Raw genomic sequence first — 23,426 nt, 5'->3', positions numbered from 1 at the left:
TATAAAGCAATCATTTTAGCTACTAGCAGTCGCAAATAAAAATCGCACCAGAGAAAAAAAGAACGAAAAAGAGCACATCATTAGTTGTTCCATCAACAAAACTGACAATGAGCAATAACAAAAGAAGGAAAATAGAACTGCCAACGATACCTTGCAGCTGGATTGGCTGCACGGTACAATGTAATAACGATTGGGAATTAAATGGCCATATCGAAATGCACTTGGAAAACCTTAAGCCGGATGCTGAGGGAAAATATAACTGTGTTTGGGGAGCCTGTGAGTATAGCACCGAGTGTATAACACAGATCCATAGACATATCTTCTATCATGGTTACTACAATGGTCTTTTGGTATTGGGTAAGTATGAGCTGGAAAATAATACCCAAATACCACGATGCAATGCTCCACCACGAGAATGTGACAAAATACCTGAATTGAATACCAACTTTCGTTGTGAATGGACGGATTGTGAACGCACCTTTATATCGATTGTAGAATTTCAAGACCACATTGTACAGCATGCTTCTTTTGAATATGAGATACAAAAATCGCCCGATGACGAGAGGCCTAAAATACAGTGTAATTGGAATTTTTGCAAAAAACAAATGGACAATAAATATCGGCTAATCGAACATATACGCACACACTCGAACAAAAAACAAGTGGCCTGTTTTCATTGTGGTGAATTATTTAGGACAAAGACTACACTGTTTGATCATCTTAGACGTCAACCAGATAATAATAGTAAGTAGAACAATCTAGGGTTGTTTATTCTATGTTAAAATTTGTTTTTGTTTTTAGTTTAGAGGAGAGTCAACATAGTATTGATTTTTTCCTTAATTTTCATCTTGTGATGATTAATTTTTTTCTTTTTCTGAACTTTTTAGCTCAAAAATACCAATGTGCCCAATGTTTTAAATATTTTGCTACTGAAAAGTTATTACGTTCTCATATGATTAAACATGTCAATTGTTTCAAATGCAGCATGTGTGATATGACTTGTTCTTCCGCCAGTGCTTTAGCCACCCATGTACGTTACCGTCATCTTAAGGATAAACCTTTTAAGTGTGTGGAATGTGAATATCGTTGTGTCCGAGAGTCAGATCTTAATCAACATGTTCAGCTGGTGCATAGTCAGGAGGTGCACCGTTGTGAGGAACCGGGTTGTACTTATGCTGTTAAAACATTTCAGGCTTTAAGAAGAGTAAGTTGTTGTAGTTATGTATTGATTTATGCTAAAAGAAGGAATAACTACTTTATTAATGAAAATGTTTAGTTTTGAAATTAATCCTTGACAAATGTTCAGATTTAAAGTGAGTAATGTGTGTATGTTTTTTAAATTACCCTTTTTAGGCTTTGAATTATGACGTAATGCAAATGAACTATATCTCCAACAATCGATAAGATACAATGCAAATTTTACATTAGATAATACAAGCAATTACTGCTTGTAAATGCTTTCTCCTTTTCAAAATTTAAATATAATTATTGATTTTTAAACTAAACCCTGTAAACCAAACTAATATTATCTCAAAAATATTAAAGGAGATAGTTAGATTTAATTTTAATTTAAAGTTTTAATACATTTATTAAACTCGGAGAAGTGCTACCAATATACTTCTCTTTAAAAATTAAATGTTTGAAAGAAAATGTAAACGAACCATATTTTCTGAGGAAATAACGTTGCATTATCCGAGATTTTTATCAGGGAAGAGCTAGAACGAAAGCAGAACTGTTAAAACAAAAGATTTGTAACATATTTGTTCCTATCGATATTCTCACCAATCAGCTATTTGGATGAAGCACTGTTGTCGTCAGATTTATAGAATCTGCTGCTAAATCCTTCTATAAGTTGAGAACTGCTTGAATCGCCGGCATTAGTATGATAAAGAAATTTAGATAGATAGATAGATAGATAGATAGATAGATAGATAGATAGATAGATAGATAGATAGATAGATAGATAGATAGATAGATAGATAGATAGATAGATAGATAGATAGATAGATAGATAGATAGATAGAATAGATAGATAGATAGATAGATAGATAGATAGATAGATAGATAGATAGATAGATAGATAGATAGATAGATAGATAGATAGATAGATAGATAGATAGATAGATAGATAGATAGATAGATAGATAGATAGATAGATAGATAGATAGATAGATAGATAGATAGATAGATAGATAGATAGATAGATAGATAGATAGATAGATAGATAGATAGATAGATAGATAGATAGATAGATAGATATATAGATATATAGATAGATAGATAGATAGATAGATAGATAGATAGATAGATAGATAGATAGATAGATAGATAGATAGATAGATAGATAGATAGATAGATAGATAGATAGATAGATAGATAGATAGATAGATAGATAGATAGATAGATAGATAGATACATAGATAGATACATAGATAGATAGATAGATAGATAGATAGATAGATAGATAGATAGATAGATAGATAGATAGATAGATAGATAGATAGATAGATAGATAGATAGATAGATACATAGATAGATACATAGATAGATAGTTTGCCATTTCAAGTATCCATAAACGACGAATATAATTCGGTGTATTTATTATATGACGGTCGTGACCTAACTCAGGAGAAACACCAATGCAGCTTAATATAACCAACGCTGACTTTTACACAATGTGATATACCATATCAATGAATTTATCAAATTTCCGTTTGAAGTGTACAAAATTCAGACAAATAAAATTTTAGTGAATTTCTAGTAGTTTTGTTATTACGGAAGTTGAGCGGAAGTACAGTTTAGGTTAAACGATAAGAAACATTTGAAATACATACATATTTATTTTCTTTAAGTAACAACATTAATAAAATTCATGTAATTTTTAAAACAAATATAATCTCTATTATTTTCTAGCACTATTTGGAGATTCACAAAAATACAACATTTATCTACATATGTCATTGTTGCGATAAACCATTTAAGAATGGCAAAACTTTATCTTCGCATTTAATTAAAAAACATGACTTTCAACTACCATCCGGTCATCGTCGTTTTACCTATCGTATTGATGAAAATGGATTTTATCGTTTAGAAACCACACGTATCGAAAGTCTGGAGGTGACTGAACAAATATTAACACCAAACTCATTTGAAACAACAACTGAAATTACCCAGGATAGCAGTTGTTATGAAATTATTTCGAAAACCAACAAACAAGATGCCGCCCAACGTATTATTGTATCGAATGATAGCAATGATAATAAACTTATAGGTGAAGTTGTTATATCTCTACCCTGTTTGGATTGATTTATAGCTACAACTGCAGAAAATTCATTCTTTAGGCTGTTTTAAATATTAAACAATTTCTTATTTTTCTTAATTATTTTTTTCTAGTTATTAAAATTAAAAGTTATAAAGTTCGAATCAATTAAATCATATTATTAGTAACCATAACATATATACTACCAACATACATATAAAAATCTTTAATCATTTTAGAAAGAGAGTTAGTTAAATTATAAGCAATTTTTAAGCTACACATATGAATGATATGTTATCATCATATCGAAACCAAAATACTATTTAAAATTACTAATATTTAAAAAAAAAAGAAACGTTTTAGTTTGCCATTTATATTATCTTTAATTTAGTACTACATACAGACATTTAAACATGTGTTTTCAACGTGTTATGCCGCAACCAACCACCATTATATTAATTTTATTCTCCAACTAAACCAAATTTCTTTTTTATTTAAGTCATTTTGTTACGTGTGATGCTCATATATTTTAATTTTATTTCTTAAAGTTTTATTTTTTCCATTTTTTGTTAATTTGACTATTGGCAAAAATCCTAGAATAAGTTTAATGACAATATTATACATATATTATTAATATGAATTACAAGTCTGGTAAAATGTTAAAAATAACTTAAAAAACCAGATGGCATTGAATAATCAAATATAAATATGAAATATAAATTAATTTAATAAAACATAAATGATTAAATTTTATTAGTGGGATTATGAAAATCGAACTTCCATTATTACGTTAGTATTTTTTTTTAATTATTTTGATAAAAATACGATATTCGAAAAATGTTTTTAAAAAAGGTGTTTTTAAAATACTTTTATTGCAATTTTTGTATTCCAGAAACAGAACTGTTAGTTATCGAAAATATTTCTCCACAAAATTAATGTTATCGATACATTTTCTATAGAAAGTTGTAATCGATAAACTAATAGAAAATTCCTGTTATCGAACTGTACAAGATTTAATCTTTTATCGAAAAGTTTTCTACAGAATTTTCTGTATAAAATTTTGTTGATAAATTTTCAAGGAAAAGTTAAATTTATTGAATAATTTTTAATATAACATTAACGTTATAGAAATATTTTTAACAGAAAATTAAAGTTATCGATACATTTTTCTAAAAAATTTAAGTTATCGACAATTTGCTTATACAAAATTAATGTTATCGATAAATTTTCTATTTGAAATTAAAGTTATTGACAACTGTTCAGTAAAAAGTTAAATTTATTGAACAATGTGTATCGAAGAATGCTGATGTGGATCCGTAGGGTCGTCTAAAAAACTTTACTTTTTATTTTGTTTTATTAATTTTATACTTTTATACCCTACATCAATGTAGTGGCTGGGCATTATACGTTAGTTTTGATGTTTGTAACGTACAAAAACATTAATCCTATTACCCATCTTAAGGTATAGCAATCGGTTTATAATAATTTTCTGAGTCGATTAAGTCATGTCCATCTAATCTCCCCTATTCTGCATTTCGATTACGTTTACGCATTCAGTTACGCAACGATCGAAAAAAGGTATTCCAACAAAAAACTGAATCGTAAGAAAAAGAAGAAGCAATTCTATTTCATTTCAATGCTTTGCGAATGTGTGTATTCTATTCTATCGTACCTACGTTTTTGTAAGTTGTTGTTTATGTGGCGGAGAGACGAATCGAAATGCAGAATACTAAAGTTGCCAAACGGAGAAAATTTCGATTCGAATTGAAATGCAGAATAGGGGCCAATATTAGTATATATTTGAAATTTCATAAAATTTGTATGTGTCCATATTTCACTCTAGCCCCCAAACAAAGTCCCTTTTAGAAAATCGTCATAAATATATTGGAATTATAAACAATGAAATCGTTATATAGTATCAAAACATTTTAAATATATTCATAACTGGTGGTCGATAATGACCTACTATACTTTCTTACTTGTTTTATGGATCCGATTTCAAATTTGAATCAGAAAATTCTGCTACATACTTATGTATATGACACATTGATACACATAAATGTTCACTTATACCCAAATTATCTTTAAAAATACAACATTTTTAGAAAAATTATATAACATTTTCGGGGATTTATTTATTAACAAACATTTTAACTCAAAAAATAAAATACATATTTGTATATGTAAATAAACAAAGTATTTAGGGCTAGTTATTTTTTGTAATAATTAATTATCATTGGTTTAAAGTGCCATGCACATTATGACGGATTTAACAAGCGATGCTGCTTTTCAGTACTATTTTAAAAAATTGAGCAGCTTTGCTACTAGCATTGTCAAATTGTTTAATTTCAAAACTATGGAATTTATGAAAAGTAAAAGAAAAAGGAATTTAATTTAAATAAAAATATAGAAATAAATTAAAAGATGAGAGTAACTTTTGCAAAAATACAATTGTTAGTGGTTATTTCGTTTCTAAAAGTAAATAAAAACTACATAAAGTTGTTAAATATTAGAAATGCCTATCCTAGTGACTAAATTTGTAGAAAAGTCTACTTCGTGTTAATATTATGTAAATAATGTAAACTCTGTAAAACACAAGCAAATTGTTATCTAATGCTCACAATTTCCTAGGTAAATATTGTAAAGTCTTACTTTAAATCAGCCTTTATAAATATGACAACCTATTGTGGTAATTTGTAATATGATTCGAAAAGAAAATCGTTTGAATTTTGCTTTTTATATTTCTATTAATTTCTAATGTTTTCTTTCGAATTTACCCAATTAATCCCCTGATTTTTAAATTATTATTTGGATAACACAGGCCAACACAATTTTAACCCAGATACGAATCTGGTCTCCCAATTTTGGAGATATTATTTTCCTAGATATCTTTGAGATATCTTAACATGAAGATTGAAACCAACAAAAACTGACTAAATTTTAAGTCTTTGTCATAAATTCTGAAGATTTTCCCATAAAAATACTTTGTTTTAAACTCGACAGGTCAAATATGGCCAAAAACGGAGTGTTCTTATAACCATCAATCAAAAAATGTACAAATGTTTAATTTGACTACTGGTTCTCTACTTTTTTTTAGTTTTTGTCGGCCTGTGTAATATCAATGCTGCTCATACAAAAATAAACTAAACTGAAAAACAGCATTTCAAAATTTATAATAAACTATGGAATTTCCCTTAAAACTAGCCCTCTTAAGAAATAATTACACTATATAAAAAAAGTTAAATATTGCCACTGTTACAATGCGTTTACATATTTGTCCAAAAGTTGATGATACGTCAGTTTGTTGCCTGTGTTTTCATTATTTACACCGGTGTCCAACTTCTTCGCTCTTTCGAATGCCTCTATAATACAAGATCGAAAAAGTTTCTGATACAAAACATAAGCGCTCACGTGACCAGCATCTAAATAACGAATTTCTGCACCCGGCCATATATCCTCTAAACCCGTACAACCTTCGCGCGGCACATAAGCATCATCTTTGGCACAAACGGCAATTGTTAGAGAAGTTTCTTTGGGCACGGAAAAATTTTTCAGATGCGTGCATTCATCCATCATGCCACGCATAAACTGTAAGGCTTCACGTTCCCACCAATTGGTTTTTGTTATATTTATTTTATTATCATTACTAGTCGTGGGTAGTATGTATTTCATTAGTCTAGTTAAAGAGTGATTATCTTCAGGAGTATTTTTCGTGCTCGGTAATTTGTTTGATTTTGAGTTTTTTATATCTTTCTCTAGTTCAATCATAGATTCGCTGAAATTGCGTATAAATTTTTGTCCTGCCATAAAGGCATCATCAATGACCGTGACCATTTTTGATAATCGCTCACAGTATTTGCCATCGGAATAGTATTGGGTCTCCAGCATATCCCAATTAATCGATTGGCTCATAACCCCCGTGGTAAAAACTGTGGCAGCTGTAGACCACGAAAGACAAGGCACTAGTACTAAAGGTTTCGGCCAATTAGTAGCAGCTAAAGAGGCCATATGTCCTCCCATTGACAAACCTGTTATACCCAAGGGCCCAAAACCGTTACGTTCACACCAATGTAGTAAGACCAAGCATTCTAGTATAAGACAACCGCCCATTACAAATATATCCGAAACATTATGAAGATTAGAACGTACTTGATTGTCCGGTTTGCGGGTACCATAAAATGGATTTTCCAATATTATGGAACCAATGTTTCCCTCCTTTAACAAAGGTTTTGCTATTAAATTACGCCGTCTCCAAAAGAAATGATCACCAGTTCCTGCCAAGTGTATGCACATTGGTTGATGCCTATCCTGCCAATGATTAGGTAAAACAACTTGGAAATGAGCGGTCTGTGCTGCCTTAGGCACTATACCTGGTAGATGTAATTCTAAAGGAGTAAGGAAATTTCCTTCCAATACCACACAGTCGGGATATCTCTCTTCTTTGACAATTTGTACTGGGTAATCTTTGGGTACTAAAGGAAAACACGTATCACGACGCGAAATAATTTTGCGAAATTGAAAAAGTTTTTGTAAATTTTCCGGTTTACCCCATCCTCTTTCAAAGAAACGGGTTATTAACATACGGCGGTAAATACTATCTAATTTACTGGGAGGCATTATTATTATTTGTTTCCCGTTAATATTATATAAATTGTTTTTGCGGAGGCAATTTGTATTTCCAAACCCAGACAATAACGTACGCGTGTGAAGTAAACAAACTTTTTGCAACGAAATTCTTTTCCATTAAATACGAAAATTTGGCATAATTTTAGACTTCAAACAATAATTTGATAACTAATTTACGCCGAGCACATAACCCCGGTTTAGAATGACATATTGAAAAATCAATTTTAAAAATTTTAGTTTTTTAAGCAAAATCTTAAATATTTACATATGGACCTGTTGTGGCCAATAACATTTATATACAACACTGTCTTGAATACATTTTAGTGTAACCCTGGGAAAGATAAAGAGAAAAATTGCAATAAATGAAAGTGCAAAATAGAATGATAAAAATAAACAGAATAATAACATGAAGGTCATGTTCGATCTTATGAAGCCCTACATCTTGTAGCTAATTTATGCAAAATATATTTTATTTACTGATTGATTGAAATCGAAAATAAGAGTTGATATTTTAGCAAATCATAATTTGTTTTATATGCTTTATATTTTTAATCTAACATTCCGAAGAATACACGGATTTGTGTAATTTATTAAAAAAAAATATTTTGAATTGCAGAATCTGTGTGAAAACGGAAAAAGTTGTACATTTTATCCAATTCTGAACATGAACATCATTTACGAAAAACTTAAATTAATGTAAAGTAAGAACAGATCGTACCAACTATAAGGTTTCAACTACTGATCGCACAGTTGTAAATCAACTTAAATCACTGTGTTTAAAAAAACACAACAAAAATAAGATTTGATAGTTTAACAAGTCGTTTTCATTTAAAACCTATTAGTTATTAAATTAATAACAACATTTTGATTAAATAAATTAATTTTAAAATTTATTTTGTCACAATTACTTAAGAATCTCTTTAGATTATTTCAATACCGAATATTTTTGCATTTAAATTACAAAATTATATGTTAAAAAGTAAACTTAAAATATATATTTATGTATGTAGTATACATTAGAGTTACAATATAACACCAAACATATAAAGGAATTATAATTATTATATTCATTATATTAGAAAAAATTATAATAAAACATACATATAGATTTAACTAGTAATATTAGAAAACATTAAAATAACAAATAAAAATTTTACAAGTGTATATTTAAACTATTTTAGTTGCAGTGTAATAAACACAATGGGCCGGTTTTATTGAGACGAAATGATTTTATTTCAAAACTTAAATACCATTTCGCTATTTAGTCTAAAGTCTGAAACCAGCCCTAACAAATCAAAATCATTTCATTCAGTTTATTTATCATATATTGACGACATTCTTTAGATCGTTGGGAAGCAATTCTTTCATACAATTAATCTGAGCAAGTATTTGATCACGGGTGTTAGTTGCTGTATTGCCATTACTACTAATCCAATTTCCTGTAGTTTCATTAGCCAATTTATCATTGTAGAGATTCAGTTTTTGTTTAAGTTTTAAAATCATGTCAATTATTTCCACTTCCTGTTTATCACGAGCCCATTGTTCTAAGTTGGCTTCGGATAGTGCCTGCAGCTGTAAATCCTGTAAGGTAAGTTGTAGCTCCTTGTGGCGTGAATCATACCAACCACGAAAATTGGGTGAATTATAGAAACGTCGGTATAGACCCTTCCAATCGCCCTTTAGAGGTGATGTTAAATGTGGACCCGAAAGTTCTAGAGTGGCAAGAAAATCTTCAAGTTTAAAAGCATTTGCATTTGGTGCGGATTTAAATGGACTTATATCTTTTTGTAGCGGCATTAATGATGCCATATAACGTTCCAGAGGTATCATAAAACTTTGTGTTAATTCTAAAAGATGACGCCGGAGAAGAGCTGTTTGTACATGTTCTGGTCTTTTAGTTTTTAAGCCAAGCATAACTTTTTTAATTAGAGTTTTATCTTTCTTTAAAAATGGCTTATATTTTGTATATAAACCATGTGTTGATCCTTCACTGCTGCTGTTTGCGAGGCCTGCGGAAGACGAGGCAGTCGATTGTATAGTATTGTTCATTTTAAGAGGTCCTGTATTGGTGAGTGACGTTACAGAGCTGGCGTTTCGGGCATTCTTTAATGCCAACTGCTGTTGTTTTTGTATGTTGAGCTGAAAGGAATTAGTTTAAATTTTGTTTAATAAATAATTATACAATAATTTAAAATTATTCGAAAAATAGTTTTTTTTTCAGAAACTATTGCATTTTCTATTTGTTTAATAGATTATTTATTTTGATATTTCTTTTATCTCTTAAATAAACTTTAAACACACATATTTATGTACAGTGTCTCTCATAATTATTCGAATTTGGGTAAACTATAAAAAGAAACCAAATTTAATAATATATTTTGTGTGCAAAATAAATAAATTAATTTGTTATATTGTCTAGATAGTCCTTATGTTTGATATCACGCTTTTTAAAACTTGAAAAATTTGCATTGATTTAAATTAATTGTGCTTTTTTAAAAAAAAGTCCATAAAATTGCCTCATAAAAGTATACGAATTTTTCCTGTATTTCATATTTGATCATATTATACGCAACACAAATTTTAGAATCGAATGGTTTTTATGCGTAATATTGTTTTAAGGGGTTACTATCCACGGAAAGGATATATTTTTGGCCCATTTGGTCCACAATTTTGCGGAATTTGTACCCTCTTTTCATGTAATATCATTAAAATAGCGATTTTTGGCCATAATTGTAAATTTTTCTCCTTTTTTCCAGAGATAAAACAAAAATTTGATATTGGGACTTAAAAGACCCTTTGGGGTATCTAAAAATAATATCTTTTGTTACAAGAATCTGTATTTAAACGTTCCAAGATAAATTATTCGGATCATTCTTCTTTCGCTAATTCAATATATTGGAACTTAAGTCCATTTTTATAATACTAGGATCAACTATTTTCGGGAAAAGTTTTCTGGTATATATTCTTTTAGATATCAGCTTTTATACATTTTAAGTTTTCAATGTGTTGTGAAAGTGTACAACTCCAAAACATGCCTCGAAGAAACACCATTCAAAATAGTAAAATCATTATTTTTATATACCACTGGACTCCATGCTGCATGGCACGATATCATTATGATCACATCAAAAATGTTGATATGTGTTTAAATATTATTTACTATGATCAAATTGAAACCAAAATTTAGGACTTACAGTGTTATTGTAACGGGCAACATAAGCGTGAAAGTTACGAGTAGTAAAAACTGAAATCTACTATATAGGATGACGTTTTGTTAAGGCATGTTTTGGGGTTGTATACCGCTATAATATATTGAAAATTTAAAATACATTAGTGCCAATATGTACATGAATATACACTAGACAACTTTGTCGAAAAATATCGTCCCTAGAGAAACGAAAAGGGACTTATGATCCAGATAATTCAATTAGAAACTGAAAAACGATACCAAAAATACATCTTGGAACGTTTAAGTACAGATCCTTATAACAAAAAATATTATTTTTAGATACCCTATGGGTTCTATTAAATTCCAATATTAAATTTTAGTTTTATTTCTGGAAAAAGGGTGAAAACATTACAAATATAGCCAAAAATGAAAAGAGGGTACAAATCCCCCAAAATTGTGGACCAAATGGGTCAAAAATATATCCATGCGGTTGATAGTAACCCCTTAAAGCCATATTAAGCATAAAACCATGCGATTCTAAAATTTGTGTATCGTATAATATGATCAAATATGAAATACAGGAAAAATTCGCATACTTTTGTGAAGTAGTTTCATGGACTTTTTTTTAAAAAAGCACAACTAATTTAAGTAAATGTAAAGTTTCCAATTTTTAAGGGGCGTGATATCAAAACTAAGGACTATCTAGACAATATAACAAATTTATTTATTTATTTTCCACACAAAATATATTATTAAATTTGGTTTCTTTTCATAGTTTACATAAATTCGAATACTTATGAGAGACACTGTATATGGCTTCTTAAAACTACATTAGCAATAAATCTCCGTACCTGATTATCCACCAAACGCAGCATATGCGGCCAATCTTTCAATAGTTTTATAAAAAATGGATTAGTTACACCAAGTATCAAAGGAGGCGGTACTTTTCCACATTCTCGTGTAAATTCTTTAAATTCGCTATCATGTATAGTAAAATAGGGTCTAGCTTCGGCACAATATTCCAGCGGAGCAATTAATGCTACCAAAGTCTGCACCATATGTGAACAATCAGCCGGTGAAGTACCCACTACCACAATAGGCTCAGCAGTTAAAACCAATTCCCACAATGTATACATATGATCAATGATAAAACTTAAACTATGAAATAATTCTACTTCGTTCACCGAAGCAATAACTTTAACCGAAATTGGTTTATACATGGCCGTCTTATCGGGACAGCTGTTTTCTGGACTGTCATTGTGAGAGGAGGTTTTACGGCTACTTGCCCGGGGTATTAGAATTTGATAACACTGTTCGAAGAGCGGCAAATTATAGGTGACACCCACCTGTAGCGCAGGCCATTCGGTATTGATTTGTCGGCAGGCCTGTTTTAATATTTCTTCACCTTCGCTAAAATACTTTTGAGCCAATAGGCTTAACATTTCATAGTAGAGATTAAAGAATGGCAGACGGGTGACAATAATAAAACTTTTTTGAAAATAGCCTCGAGGTAAGTTGGGATCCCGTTTTTGGCGAAAATAAACAAAACCCCAATAATGAGATTGGTCAGCTTTCAAAGCAGGCGGACAATCGCTGTTAAAACAACGAAACTGATTGGTCGTAGCCATCCTGCCCGTGTCCGGAGACATTCTTAGACGCATATGAAATTTGGTATCACCCATGCAACCAGAATTAGAATCAGGAAATGCCATATAACAGATATTAGTAACTTCTTGTTCTGTTGGTATGAACTCTGTGGGATAAACAAATTCCAAAGCCTGGCCCAAATTTAAATCAAACGTTACTATGCACATGCATTGTATCCACTGAGATAAACGTGACCAATCTGTCGAAGTTACACCATTCGGTGACGCCTCCATATCATCCAAATTGAGCAAAGACACTGCAGGAGATTTTCTTATCACCTTTGCTATATTCTCATCTAGAGCATTATCATTTCTGGTATTATTGCCGTTTGATTGCATTCTCCTTTGATCGCCAGTACTATCCATTTGTTTATCCATATTGTAAATTTGATATTAAAGTATTTTTTTAATGTTTTGATGTAAAATAAACTTTCCCTTTTCATTCACAAATTGTTAATTAACGTACGAAAAAAACATTTTGCTATCGATGAAGCAATGAACAAAACAAAATAAAATAACAAATGACAAGATAATATAAGGTAGCCAGATTTGAAAGAATGTATGAAAAATATTAACACTAAATTATTGAAAAAATATACATATATAAAAATGTATTGATTGTTTTGCTTCGTTTATGTTTCAATTATTTATAAATTGCATAAACAATATGAAAACAGTTTTTTACAATAATATTCGTCGGATATGTTCAGCATCCGGCAACACTTCTATGCTATCATAGTTTTTTTTTTGAAAATGTCAACAGACGTGTACAAAAAGCAAAGTGAGTGAAGTCAAAAAGAGAAAAAACCAATTTGTTGGCAAATTGTTATTTGATTTTGTTTTTCTTTGTAAAATTAATATAATACAATTATTAATAAAACAAGTCGTGAACATTAACGAAACCCTCAATGGATTTTCTAAAAAGTGGCATTAAAACTGTGCTGGGTGCCACGGAACCGGGTCAGCAACCCAGCCCTGCAGAAACAGTAGAAAAACTGGTAGATAGAGCAGCCTCTTCAACTTTATTGGAAGATAGACGTGATGCTTGTCGTGCTTTAAAAGCTCTTTCAAGAAAATATCGGATAGAGGTGGGTGCCCAGGGAATGCCAGCATTGGTGTCAGTGCTGCAAAATGACTGTCAAGATTGTGAAATAATATCGTACGCCTTGGATACTCTATGTAATGTAGTGGCCACTGAGGAATTTGATGAAGAGGCCGATAATCCAGCGGTATCGGTTAATGTAGGTGAACAATTTACCGAGATGTTCATAAAGAATCCCGAACATGTATCATTGGTTATGGGCTATTTGGAGGAATATGATTTTCGTGTCAGACGTACCGCCATACAACTTTTAACAACCTTGATACAGAACAAGACCAGAGATTTACAGGAACATATACTAGTAAGTCCCATGGGTGTTTCAAAGTTAATGGATTTGTTGTCGGATAGTAGAGAAGTTATACGTAACGATGCCTTACTCCTACTTATCCAGTTGACTAAAGGTAATTCCAATATCCAAAAGATAGTCGCCTTTGAAAATGCCTTCGATAAGATATTCGACATTATACGTGATGAAGGCCGTGCAGAAGGTGGTATAGTGGTTGAAGACTGTTTGATTCTACTATTAAATTTGCTTAAGAACAACTCCAGTAATCAGCAGTTCTTCAAGGAAGGCTCTTATATACAACGTTTAGCTCCCATGTTTGAGTTAACTAATAGAGAGGTGGAGGGAGAACAGGGTTGGGCACCACAAAAAATGTCAAACGTTCATTGTATGTTACAAGTAGTGAGGTCATTAGTCACACCCAGTAATCAGCAACAAGTGGTGGCATCATGTCAGAAGGCTATGAAACAGTCAAAGCTTTTGGAAGCTTTGTGTGAGATTCTAATGGGTAGTGGTGTGCCCGCTGATATTCTAACAGAAACTATTAATGCTGTAGCTGAAGTGGTTAGAGGTGATGCGGATAATCAAGATCAGCTTAGTAAAGTTATGGCGCCTAGCACACCTCCCAGGCCAGTTATTGTTGTGCTGCTAATGTCCATGATTAATGAGAAACAAATGTTGGCGTTACGTTGCTCCGTACTATATTCATTCCAATGTTATTTATATCGTAATTCCAGCGGTCAACAGGCTGTTGTCTCCACACTTTTACCTTCATCCGCTGCAGATGTTTCTAGTCTTTCAACAGGTCAACTTTTATGTACTGGTTTATTTTCCACCGACTCTTTAGCCAATTGGTTTTCTTCAGTGGCTTTGATGCATACTCTGGTAGACAATACTGCCCAAAAGGAGGAATTACTGCGAGTGCTGTTGGCTACGCCTGGTGGTCATAAACCCATAACTTTACTAGAACAATGTACAAATCTCTTACAACAAGAATCTTACAAATTGCAAAGTAAAGTTGGTCTTTTAATGCTGTTAAGCATGTGGTTGGCTCATTGTCCAACTGCTGTGAAGACTTTGTTGCAATCTCAGGGTACTATGGCTTATTTAACCGCTCAGATAAGTGGTAATGAACATGATGAAAATGAATATTTGGTACAGGGTTTGTGTGCTTTTCTTATGGGCCTTTGCATACAATTCAATGACAACAGTCTAGCTGGTCAGAAAAGGGATGAAATTTGCCAATTGATTATAAAGAGAATAGGGCAGGAAAATTTTTGCAATAAACTAAATGAGGTTTCACGTCATGAAGCCTATAGTAGAGCCTGCAAACAACCACAAATAAGAGCTAAATCTGCCAATGAACTCTTATTGGATTATGAGTACTGCAAACTTTTCAAAGGTCTTGAAGCTCTGGTAGTCAAACTAGTGACAGGTTTTGATGTTAATGGTGTAGAACTAACCGAACTTACATTGAGTTCTGAGGCCTCGGCTTTAGTAGCTCAATACAAAGGTATCATAAGAGGACTTGATACACAAATAACGTCTCTCCAGGATACGGTGAAAAAACTAGAGTTGAAAAGTGCTGATCAAGAACTGAAACTAAACGAACTGCAAACTCAAAATCATCAATTAACCGATCAAAATACCTTGTTAAAAGCTCAATTGTCTGCTTTAAAAAGTAACGATTCTTCCACAAACTCTTCTACACCCAATAATGAAAATAATCCCCATGCCACTTTAGAGGCCCTTAATGCTGCCCAGTTCCAAACAAATCTTTATTATACCGAAAATTTACGCCTAAATCAAGAACTTGAGACTATGCGCAAACGTTTACAAGAGGCCATTGAAGCGGCCAATTTAGCGAATGAAAACCATCATAAACTACAAAAAGATCAAGAAGATTTATTAGAATTACTAACAGATCAAGAAAATAAAATTCAACGCTATGCTGATCAAATGAGAGCAGCTGGTCTGCCTGTGGAAGATGACGATAATGACGACGATACCGAAGAACTTGTATCAGCTGATGTAAATGTCAATGTTCCAGAGCAGACAACAGTTGTAACAAATTCTATGGAAAATTCCAGTCCTTCACATATGCAAAATATTTAAATATATTAATTACATTATTAAATATAGAAAACTTTCTAATGTGCATGTTTTTGTTTTGTAATAGAATTGAAGCCTGGCCTTGGATACATGATAATAACCTACGCATATACAGTTTGTGTGTTAAAGTTAAATGTGTTTTAAATGTAACGAAAATAAAAAAATGATAATTTTAAGTACCTATATAAAATATAATAAAAATATTATAATTATTACATATAATTATTTAAAAAGGTATAATTTCTTCTAATTTGTGAGTGATTAATAAAATGCACAAAAGAATGGTGTAGGTTAAATTGTTGGGAACCTCGAAAATGTACTCCATTCTGCTATGTATGTGTATAAATTTTTAAATTATTTTTAAGCTTTCGGTGTAATAAATTAGTCCCGTTTGGTATAATTTATGTGTGTAAAGAATCACTTTTGCCAGTTACAAACATTAGCACCAAAGTATAATAACATCTACACTAAAGTGTTGTAGGGTATACAACTTTAACGTTTAAATGTGTTTGAATTATAAAACGAAACGTTTAATAAATCTATTCCAAAATGGAAAGGTTGAACAATTTTGATCAATTTGTAATAGATTAAACCCTCTTCCTCAATTTCTGATTATTTTTTATCATTACTTTAACCGGCAGAATATTGCTCATTCAAATATTATTTAGTATACAGCTGAATAATTTATATGCATATATACTTTTCGTACCATTGAATTGATTGCTAACATAATTTTTTATAGTAATGTATTCATTTGAATGATCATTATTAGATTCCTTCTATTACAAATTGAATAAAGTTATCATTTGAAAAAAATGATAATCTATTTCAAATTGAATGGTTTAATTCATTGGCTCCCACTAGATTATTTCCAGAGAAAAGTAATTTTTATAGGAATGAAAAATATATTTTTAATCCAATAAAATAAGTTTCTGAATTAATACAGAATTTAGTTATTAGAATTTTAATTATGTATCGGAAATTAGTTCTAGCAATTGAATCTCAGGGAAATGGATAATTCAAGTAAAAATAAAAGTTAAGTAGGAAATTATTTTTCTACAATTCCTCCAAAACTTTCTATAAGATTCCATAACAAAAACAACAAATTTCTTTTTAAATAAAAAACAATATTTTTTATTTTCTGTTTACTTTTTCGTGTTTTGTTTTATTCACGAAACCATCTAAAAATTCCTCCTTATTTTTAAAAATAAACAATATGTTTAAATCTTGATGTTGTTTTTATTTACTTCTTGTCGCTAGAGATGGAGCTCTTTGATTCGCGCATGGAAGCGGAACGACGTCTCTTGGCCTCTTCGCGCTTGGCTTTGTTTTCCTTCTTGCGTTGAGCCAACAATTTAGCGTAATCAGCAGCAGCTTCCTTGGAGGCTACTTGACGTTTCTTCTTGAGGGCAACACGTCTGCGTTTACGTTGCAAGACAACGGGGGTGACGAGACGTTGGATCTTGGGAGCCTTGGAGGTGGCCTTCTTGCCATCCTTAGCGGGGAGAGGGCGACGTACAACGAAGCGACGAACATCGTCTTCCTTGGTCAAGTTGTACAACTTGCGGATCTTGCTGGCTCTCTTGGGACCCAAACGACGGGGAACAGTAACGTCGGTAAGACCTTCAACTTCTTGTTCGCCCTTCTTGACAACAACCAAAGCCAAAACGGACATGTTGGCATCGACAATGCAGCCACGGACTGATTTCCTCTTACGTTCACCAGTACGGCGAGGACGGTAGCAGGAGTGTCCCTTCTTCAACAACAAACGTACACGACCTAAACAATACAAACATTTAAAAACAAATCAGTTCCAAGGGAATCTTTATAAATCAATTAGTTGTTTAAGAACTTACCATGAGTCAAGACACCTTGTTTCATGGGGAAACCTTGTTTGTCGTTACCTCCGGCAATACGAAGCATATAACCTTTCCATTGGTCACCGAGGATGTCGGCTTCGACAACTTGGCCCATACGTTTTTCATAGAACACACGCAATTTGTGTTCGTCAACAACTTCGAAAAGTTTTTGGCATCCCGTTACGGGATATGAAATGTTAAGCTGTAATTAGAATAAAACATCACCATGTAAATAAAACTGTTTCCACAATAACTGATTAATTCGATTGCTAGTCACTAGAACACAATATACGAGTAGAGGTTAGTGTACAACAAATTGTAATCGAGCTTAATTTCATCAATCACGCGAAAATTACGCACAATTTTTTTAAATTTCGACAATTAAGCATACTCATTAGGTTTTTAGACATTTATTTCAGAGTTTTAACACGAATTTTCACATATTTTTCAAAAAAAATTACACACCTTCATTTTTAATGTCTGATTTGGAGGAACACCAAACTAAAAGGAGTAGGCAAGATGTCAAAAGAGACAGATGAGAGATGGCGATAGGGCGTTTTTACACAATTGTCGTTTTTTGACAGCTGTGGCGTAGTTACACTACACAGTGTTGCAACTCGAAAAAACGCTTATATATCGAAGTGATTGTTTTGTTTGAATAGGATAGTTTAATAAATTTATAAATATATTTAAATTTTATACATATTTGAAGATTTTAATTAGTTTTCTCATTTTTGCTATTATATGAATGTCATGTGGCATTAATAATCGGAATTTTTGGCTGCTTACAGTTTTATTAAGCTTTTGAAACGGAAAAAAATCATCGATAGTGGATGTAAGGGAAATATATCTTGTTTGGCATTAAAAATGGGCTTAAATAACGAAAAAAGTCGAGTAATATAAATGGACGGAATAAGTTGCCACAAAATTATTTGTAGCAACATTGTTTTAACAAAGCGAAGTATAATTGAAATAGAAGAAGATTTCAAGCATGAAATTTACATAGAAGTTTACTGCCAAATTCGACACGAAGTTTTTAGTTAAGGTCATGGAAAAACATATATGAGCCATATATGTATAATATTATGCTTCTATGTTAATTATTATATAAATTCAAAGATCACGTATTCATGAATAAATTGTTAATAAATATGTAAAATGATGAAAAAGTGGAAGGTGTATTTCCCTTTGTCTTCAAAAAACTCACTTTTTCGATGATTAAAATTAGTTGGTAAAATATTTAAATCTAATCCGAATTGGCTGAATGAATTTAGATAAAATTAAATAATGCATTTTTCCCAATTTTGGAAATGTTTTCTCATTATTGTAGTAATAAATTTTTATATCAGAGTAGGAACCCATATTTGAATTTTCAGAATTTGTATAATAACTCGTGTAGGGTAAAATATGGTTAGACTGATTATAGTTTTTTAAATGGATTTAAAATGAAAAAACTTTTTAAATTAACTTTGTTTAACGCACATTTGTTAAAATAACTACTATTAAAAGCAACGCTGAAAAGGTTATTTAAAATATATACAAAAGCTACTTGCTGTACCTTTAAATGTCAAAATATACAAATCAAAACAACAACACGTGGGTCTTTTCAACAAAAACGAAATAATTTAATTTTTCAGCAGAAAATATAGAATATATTTTAATTAAATATGGGTAAACCAAAAAAATCGAATATAGCACCGGCAAAAAATGTCTCCCTGGAGAAACAATTAACAGAAGGTAAAGTGGCCAAACAAAAGAACAGAAATAAAGTACACATTCGTGCAGAGGAATCATCGGTGGGTATTAATACAATTTTGTGGAAATGGAGTATTGTCTAATTCTAAAATGTTTTATAGGTTTTGGATAGTAAAACAAGTAAAAAAATCTTAGAAGCAGCCAAGCAACAACAATTGGAACTGAATGATGATAATTTTCCCAGTTTAGCACCAAAGAAAAAAGTTAATTTTGATTTGGGTAAGTTGGAACAATGGAGCAATTTTACAAATTGACTAAGTTTATTAGAATCATTGTATTTATTATGTTTATTCCTTTCTTCAAATAGGTGACATTAATGAGGAAGATGAAAATGTTAATGTTAATGAACAGGATTTCATGGATGATTTGGAAATCGGCGAAGAAGATGCCAAAGCCTTTGAACGTTTCCAAAATCCAGATGGTGGCAAGCGTACCCTTAAATTGGCTGAAATGATTATGAGTAAAATACAAGAAAAACAGGCTGACATACAAACAAAACTTTCTGATGAAGGTTCATTGAAACTCGAAGATCTCGATCCACGTGTAAAGGAAATGTATGAGGGAGTTAGAGATGTCATGAAACGTTATCGTAGTGGTAAAGTTCCAAAAGCTTTTAAAATTATACCCAAATTGCGTAATTGGGAGCAGATTTTATTCATAACAGAACCACACAACTGGAGCGCTGCTGCCATGTTCCAGGGAGCAAGGTAGTGCTAATTATTATAACGCTAATCTTATTGCTAACAGAATTTTCTTTTAGAATTTTCTCTTCCGTTTTATCACAAGCTATGGCTCAACGTTTCTACAATCTAGTTTTATTACCTCGTATACGTGATGATTTGGCTGAATACAAAAAGCTAAATATGCATTTGTATAATGCTTTAAAAAGGGCTCTCTTCAAACCGGCTGCCTTTATGAAGGGTATTATCTTACCTTTGCTCGAGGCTGGTGATTGTACTCTACGTGAAGCTATTATTTTCGGCAGTGTTATTGCTCGTAATTCTATACCAGTTCTACACTCTTCCGCTTGTCTTTTGAAAATCTGTGAAATGGGTTATACTGGTGCTAATTCTATTTTTATACGTTACTTCTTGGATAAACGTTATGCTTTGCCATATCGTGTAGTTGATGCTGCAGTTTTCCACTTTTTGAGGTGGGTGCATAAACTGCATTTCTCTCTTTTTTCTTTACTAACTAAAATTTAACTTTTTCTTTTTTTTAGATTTGAGAATGATAAACGTGAAATGCCCGTTTTATGGCATCAAAGTTTATTGACATTTGTTCAACGCTATAAAAATGATATTTCATCGGAACAGAAAGAAGCTTTAATTGCATTGTTAAGGTAAGTTTTATTTGGTGATGAGAAGAAATTCTTTAAATTTTTAGTGAAATAATTAGGGTAGTTATAGTGGACAATTCAGTTCGATATTAAATTTGAAATTGGTCCAATTTTAAATTGAAACAAACTACAAAGTTCTCGATCGTGTTATTAAGTAATTGGCCGAAAATGCGGGTATTTTTTCACCAACTTTTTTTCATAGCCCAATAGAGGGTTATGTGTATTTGGTAAACAATTTGGTACTTTCCTTTCTTATTACAATCATTGCCAGAGATCATAATACGGTGCGTTTTCATCGAGATCCAAGCCGAAAAAATTTGCTATTTGTATATACGGTGATGTCATGAGGATCGTGAACACATGGTGGGCATAAATTAGGGACAGTCTTCGCGTGTTACCCAGCCTTCGCCTGGTCTCAAATCTCTACTCGCGATTGGTTCTTGTTCTTTAAAGGGGTGTATAACCAAAAGTTACTCATCCTGTCATGATATAGTTGTAGCCATAAGCGGTTTACAGAGCTTGTTGCTCTATTATCATGACAAATTTTAAGGTCAAGGTTTTTGTAAGCAGTGCCTGAATGGCTATGTAGTGCATAAATAAATTAGGTGTTAACAGCACCTCTCATCGTCAGGATCGAGCGCTGTTGTAAAATAGTTGCCCAGTCCTCGTACGCCGTCACGTCTTGTTTTTTTTTTCAAACTCAGTGAACTGATCCAATATCATAAATTATGTGTGAATCGAACCAATGTATGATTTTGGGATTTACATTATTTAAATGTCCTATGCCACTTGATCATTGAAGACATCATATGCTTATAATCCAATAAATTCTGTTCGCAACGCATATTGTACCTATAACCACCATTCAGTCAGTAAACCTGCTCGTTATCAATACAAAAATTGATTAGACGTTGTCCTGCGTCCATCCATGTTAATCTTGTATAACAGTTGCTTCTAGTATGTCACCGGGGGAGTCATTCCAACTTAACATCACGAAGCATGTCGTATATACGAGGAGAACATATGCAGGATCCAATAGTCAGTCCTCGTAGACGCCATCAATTCCGCAGTCGCAGGATACCGACCGCATGAATGTCGTACAAAAGTAGTTCTAAGATAAGGATAGAGCAACAGTCTCACGTCACGCATCGACCGTGTCGTCCCCAACGAATGTCTAGCATGTGTTCAAGATCCCCATGATACCCCTCACATATTCACCTGTTTAGCTAACCCTCATACATACAGATGCAGAACTAGATTATTGTACAGTGTCAGCATGTGTTCAAGGTCCCCATGATACCCCTCACATATTCACCTGTTTAGCTAACCCTCATACATACAGATGCAGAACTAGATTATTGTACAGTGTCAGCTGTTACAACAACCTGTATAAATCGGCACATCTATGTTCTATATAATCCTTAATAATACTACAAAGTCTCAAATATTTGATAGGTGTGAAAGTACCTTTACGAATGACACAATAAATCTAAATTTCAAAACTTGCAAAAGGTTTTTTTACACGAAATTTATCACGATATACATATACATGTTAATTAATTAATCTTTGTTCTTAACAGAAAACAATCTCATCCAAAAATGACACCAGAAATACGCAGAGAACTATTGGCGGCCACATGTCGTGACGTTGAAATGATGGAATGTGATAATAAAACAGCGGCAGTGCCTATGGAAATGTACACAGATCAAGATGTAGGATATGAGTGAAATGTTGCCCAACAAAACCAAACGAATTACAGAATAGTTAATTACATTAAATTATTTCTACTTGAAATGAAATAAATTACAAAGAAAAACAATGAAATATTTTTTAAATAAAAAATGAATATTATATTTTTTATTGTTGTAAATACACAAAATAAAATTTTTTATTTAGATAAAAATAAAACATCCATTTCAATAGAATTTTTTCATTTTTTTTTATTAATTAATCATTGGACACTTTATTTAATTTATAGAGTTGTGGTTTTTTTCTTTTTATTCGATGATATGAGCTTTATTTTATTTATTTATTTTTTTTTGGATATAAAAAGCATTTTTATCACAAAAATTTTTATAATAAAAAAAGAGTTTTAAGAAAGAGAGAAAAATTTTGGAGGAGGGGTCATCATCATTTGTTGTATTTTTTGTTTTTTGTTTTCTTTTTCTTGTATACAATAAAATTTAGAAAAGAATTTAAATTGTTTTAAAATAATTTCGTTTACATATAAAAAACAATTTAGTTAAACTAAATAACAATTATGTTTTCGTTTTTG

The 23,426-nt window shown here is 31.6% G+C and overlaps 6 protein-coding genes across 6 annotated transcripts; 3 read left to right on the top strand and 3 right to left on the bottom strand.

Moving 5' to 3' along the window:
• Positions 1-3,981, top strand: LOC119610214 (histone H4 transcription factor). Its single transcript, XM_037965341.1, has 3 exons — positions 1-744; positions 888-1,204; positions 2,914-3,981. The coding sequence occupies exons 1-3, from the start codon at positions 108-110 to the stop codon at positions 3,304-3,306; spliced, it is 1,347 nt and encodes a 448-aa protein (XP_037821269.1). The 5' UTR covers positions 1-107; the 3' UTR covers positions 3,307-3,981.
• Positions 3,982-5,372: 1,391 nt separating this feature from the next.
• LOC119610210 (protein ABHD18) lies at positions 5,373-8,156 on the bottom strand. The gene has a single exon (XM_037965338.1). It carries the CDS (start codon positions 7,874-7,876, stop codon positions 6,515-6,517), a length of 1,362 nt encoding a protein of 453 aa, XP_037821266.1. The 5' UTR covers positions 7,877-8,156; the 3' UTR covers positions 5,373-6,514.
• Positions 8,157-8,747: 591 nt separating this feature from the next.
• On the bottom strand, positions 8,748-13,205 carry LOC119610213 (protein DENND6B). The gene is made up of 2 exons (XM_037965340.1): positions 11,906-13,205; positions 8,748-10,024 (listed from the first exon to the last, which is right to left on the bottom strand). The coding sequence occupies exons 1-2, from the start codon at positions 13,076-13,078 to the stop codon at positions 9,206-9,208; spliced, it is 1,992 nt and encodes a 663-aa protein (XP_037821268.1). The 5' UTR covers positions 13,079-13,205; the 3' UTR covers positions 8,748-9,205.
• Positions 13,206-13,463: 258 nt separating this feature from the next.
• LOC119610209 (general vesicular transport factor p115) lies at positions 13,464-16,373 on the top strand. Its single transcript, XM_037965337.1, has one exon. The coding sequence runs from the start codon at positions 13,609-13,611 to the stop codon at positions 16,198-16,200; it is 2,592 nt and encodes an 863-aa protein (XP_037821265.1). The 5' UTR covers positions 13,464-13,608; the 3' UTR covers positions 16,201-16,373.
• Positions 16,374-17,303: 930 nt separating this feature from the next.
• On the bottom strand, positions 17,304-18,670 carry LOC119610212 (40S ribosomal protein S6). Its single transcript, XM_037965339.1, has 3 exons — positions 18,522-18,670; positions 18,054-18,258; positions 17,304-17,976 (listed from the first exon to the last, which is right to left on the bottom strand). The coding sequence occupies exons 1-3, from the start codon at positions 18,525-18,527 to the stop codon at positions 17,441-17,443; spliced, it is 747 nt and encodes a 248-aa protein (XP_037821267.1). The 5' UTR covers positions 18,528-18,670; the 3' UTR covers positions 17,304-17,440.
• Positions 18,671-19,628: 958 nt separating this feature from the next.
• Positions 19,629-23,072, top strand: LOC119610215 (bystin). The gene is made up of 6 exons (XM_037965342.1): positions 19,629-19,852; positions 19,913-20,030; positions 20,119-20,518; positions 20,572-20,964; positions 21,034-21,153; positions 22,731-23,072. Exons 1-6 carry the CDS (start codon positions 19,724-19,726, stop codon positions 22,876-22,878), a joined length of 1,308 nt encoding a protein of 435 aa, XP_037821270.1. The 5' UTR covers positions 19,629-19,723; the 3' UTR covers positions 22,879-23,072.
• Positions 23,073-23,426: the final 354 nt, after the last annotated feature.

The sequence above is a fragment of the Lucilia sericata genome, unplaced genomic scaffold (genome assembly GCF_015586225.1).
Source record: "Lucilia sericata isolate MDLA Ls3-8-SP2 unplaced genomic scaffold, ASM1558622v1 Contig001139F_arrow, whole genome shotgun sequence".
Taxonomy (NCBI): Eukaryota; Metazoa; Arthropoda; class Insecta; order Diptera; family Calliphoridae; genus Lucilia; species Lucilia sericata.
The sequence above is the reverse complement of the archived record's forward strand: the minus strand, read 5'-3'. Positions and strand labels throughout refer to the sequence as shown.

What these genes read in the sequence shown, in the direction of transcription:
- LOC119610212 (XM_037965339.1), bottom strand. An exon ending in ACAAGGTGTCTTGACTCATG is followed by an intron (nt 17,977 to 18,053) that starts GTAAGTTCTTAA and finishes TGTATTGTTTAG; the next exon opens with GTCGTGTACGTTTGTTGTTG.
- LOC119610214 (XM_037965341.1), top strand. Translation starts at nt 108, where the DNA reads ATGAGCAATAACAAAAGAAGGAAAATAGAACTGCCAACGATACCTTGC. An exon ending in ACGTCAACCAGATAATAATA is followed by an intron (nt 745 to 887) that starts GTAAGTAGAACA and finishes TGAACTTTTTAG; the next exon opens with CTCAAAAATACCAATGTGCC. An exon ending in CATTTCAGGCTTTAAGAAGA is followed by an intron (nt 1,205 to 2,913) that starts GTAAGTTGTTGT and finishes ATTATTTTCTAG; the next exon opens with CACTATTTGGAGATTCACAA.
- LOC119610215 (XM_037965342.1), top strand. Translation starts at nt 19,724, where the DNA reads ATGGGTAAACCAAAAAAATCGAATATAGCACCGGCAAAAAATGTCTCC. An exon ending in GCAGTTTTCCACTTTTTGAG is followed by an intron (nt 20,965 to 21,033) that starts GTGGGTGCATAA and finishes TCTTTTTTTTAG; the next exon opens with ATTTGAGAATGATAAACGTG. An exon ending in GCTTTAATTGCATTGTTAAG is followed by an intron (nt 21,154 to 22,730) that starts GTAAGTTTTATT and finishes TGTTCTTAACAG; the next exon opens with AAAACAATCTCATCCAAAAA.
- LOC119610213 (XM_037965340.1), bottom strand. Translation starts at nt 13,078, where the DNA reads ATGGATAAACAAATGGATAGTACTGGCGATCAAAGGAGAATGCAATCA. An exon ending in TGCGTTTGGTGGATAATCAG is followed by an intron (nt 10,025 to 11,905) that starts GTACGGAGATTT and finishes AATTCCTTTCAG; the next exon opens with CTCAACATACAAAAACAACA.
- LOC119610209 (XM_037965337.1), top strand. Translation starts at nt 13,609, where the DNA reads ATGGATTTTCTAAAAAGTGGCATTAAAACTGTGCTGGGTGCCACGGAA.
- LOC119610210 (XM_037965338.1), bottom strand. Translation starts at nt 7,876, where the DNA reads ATGCCTCCCAGTAAATTAGATAGTATTTACCGCCGTATGTTAATAACC.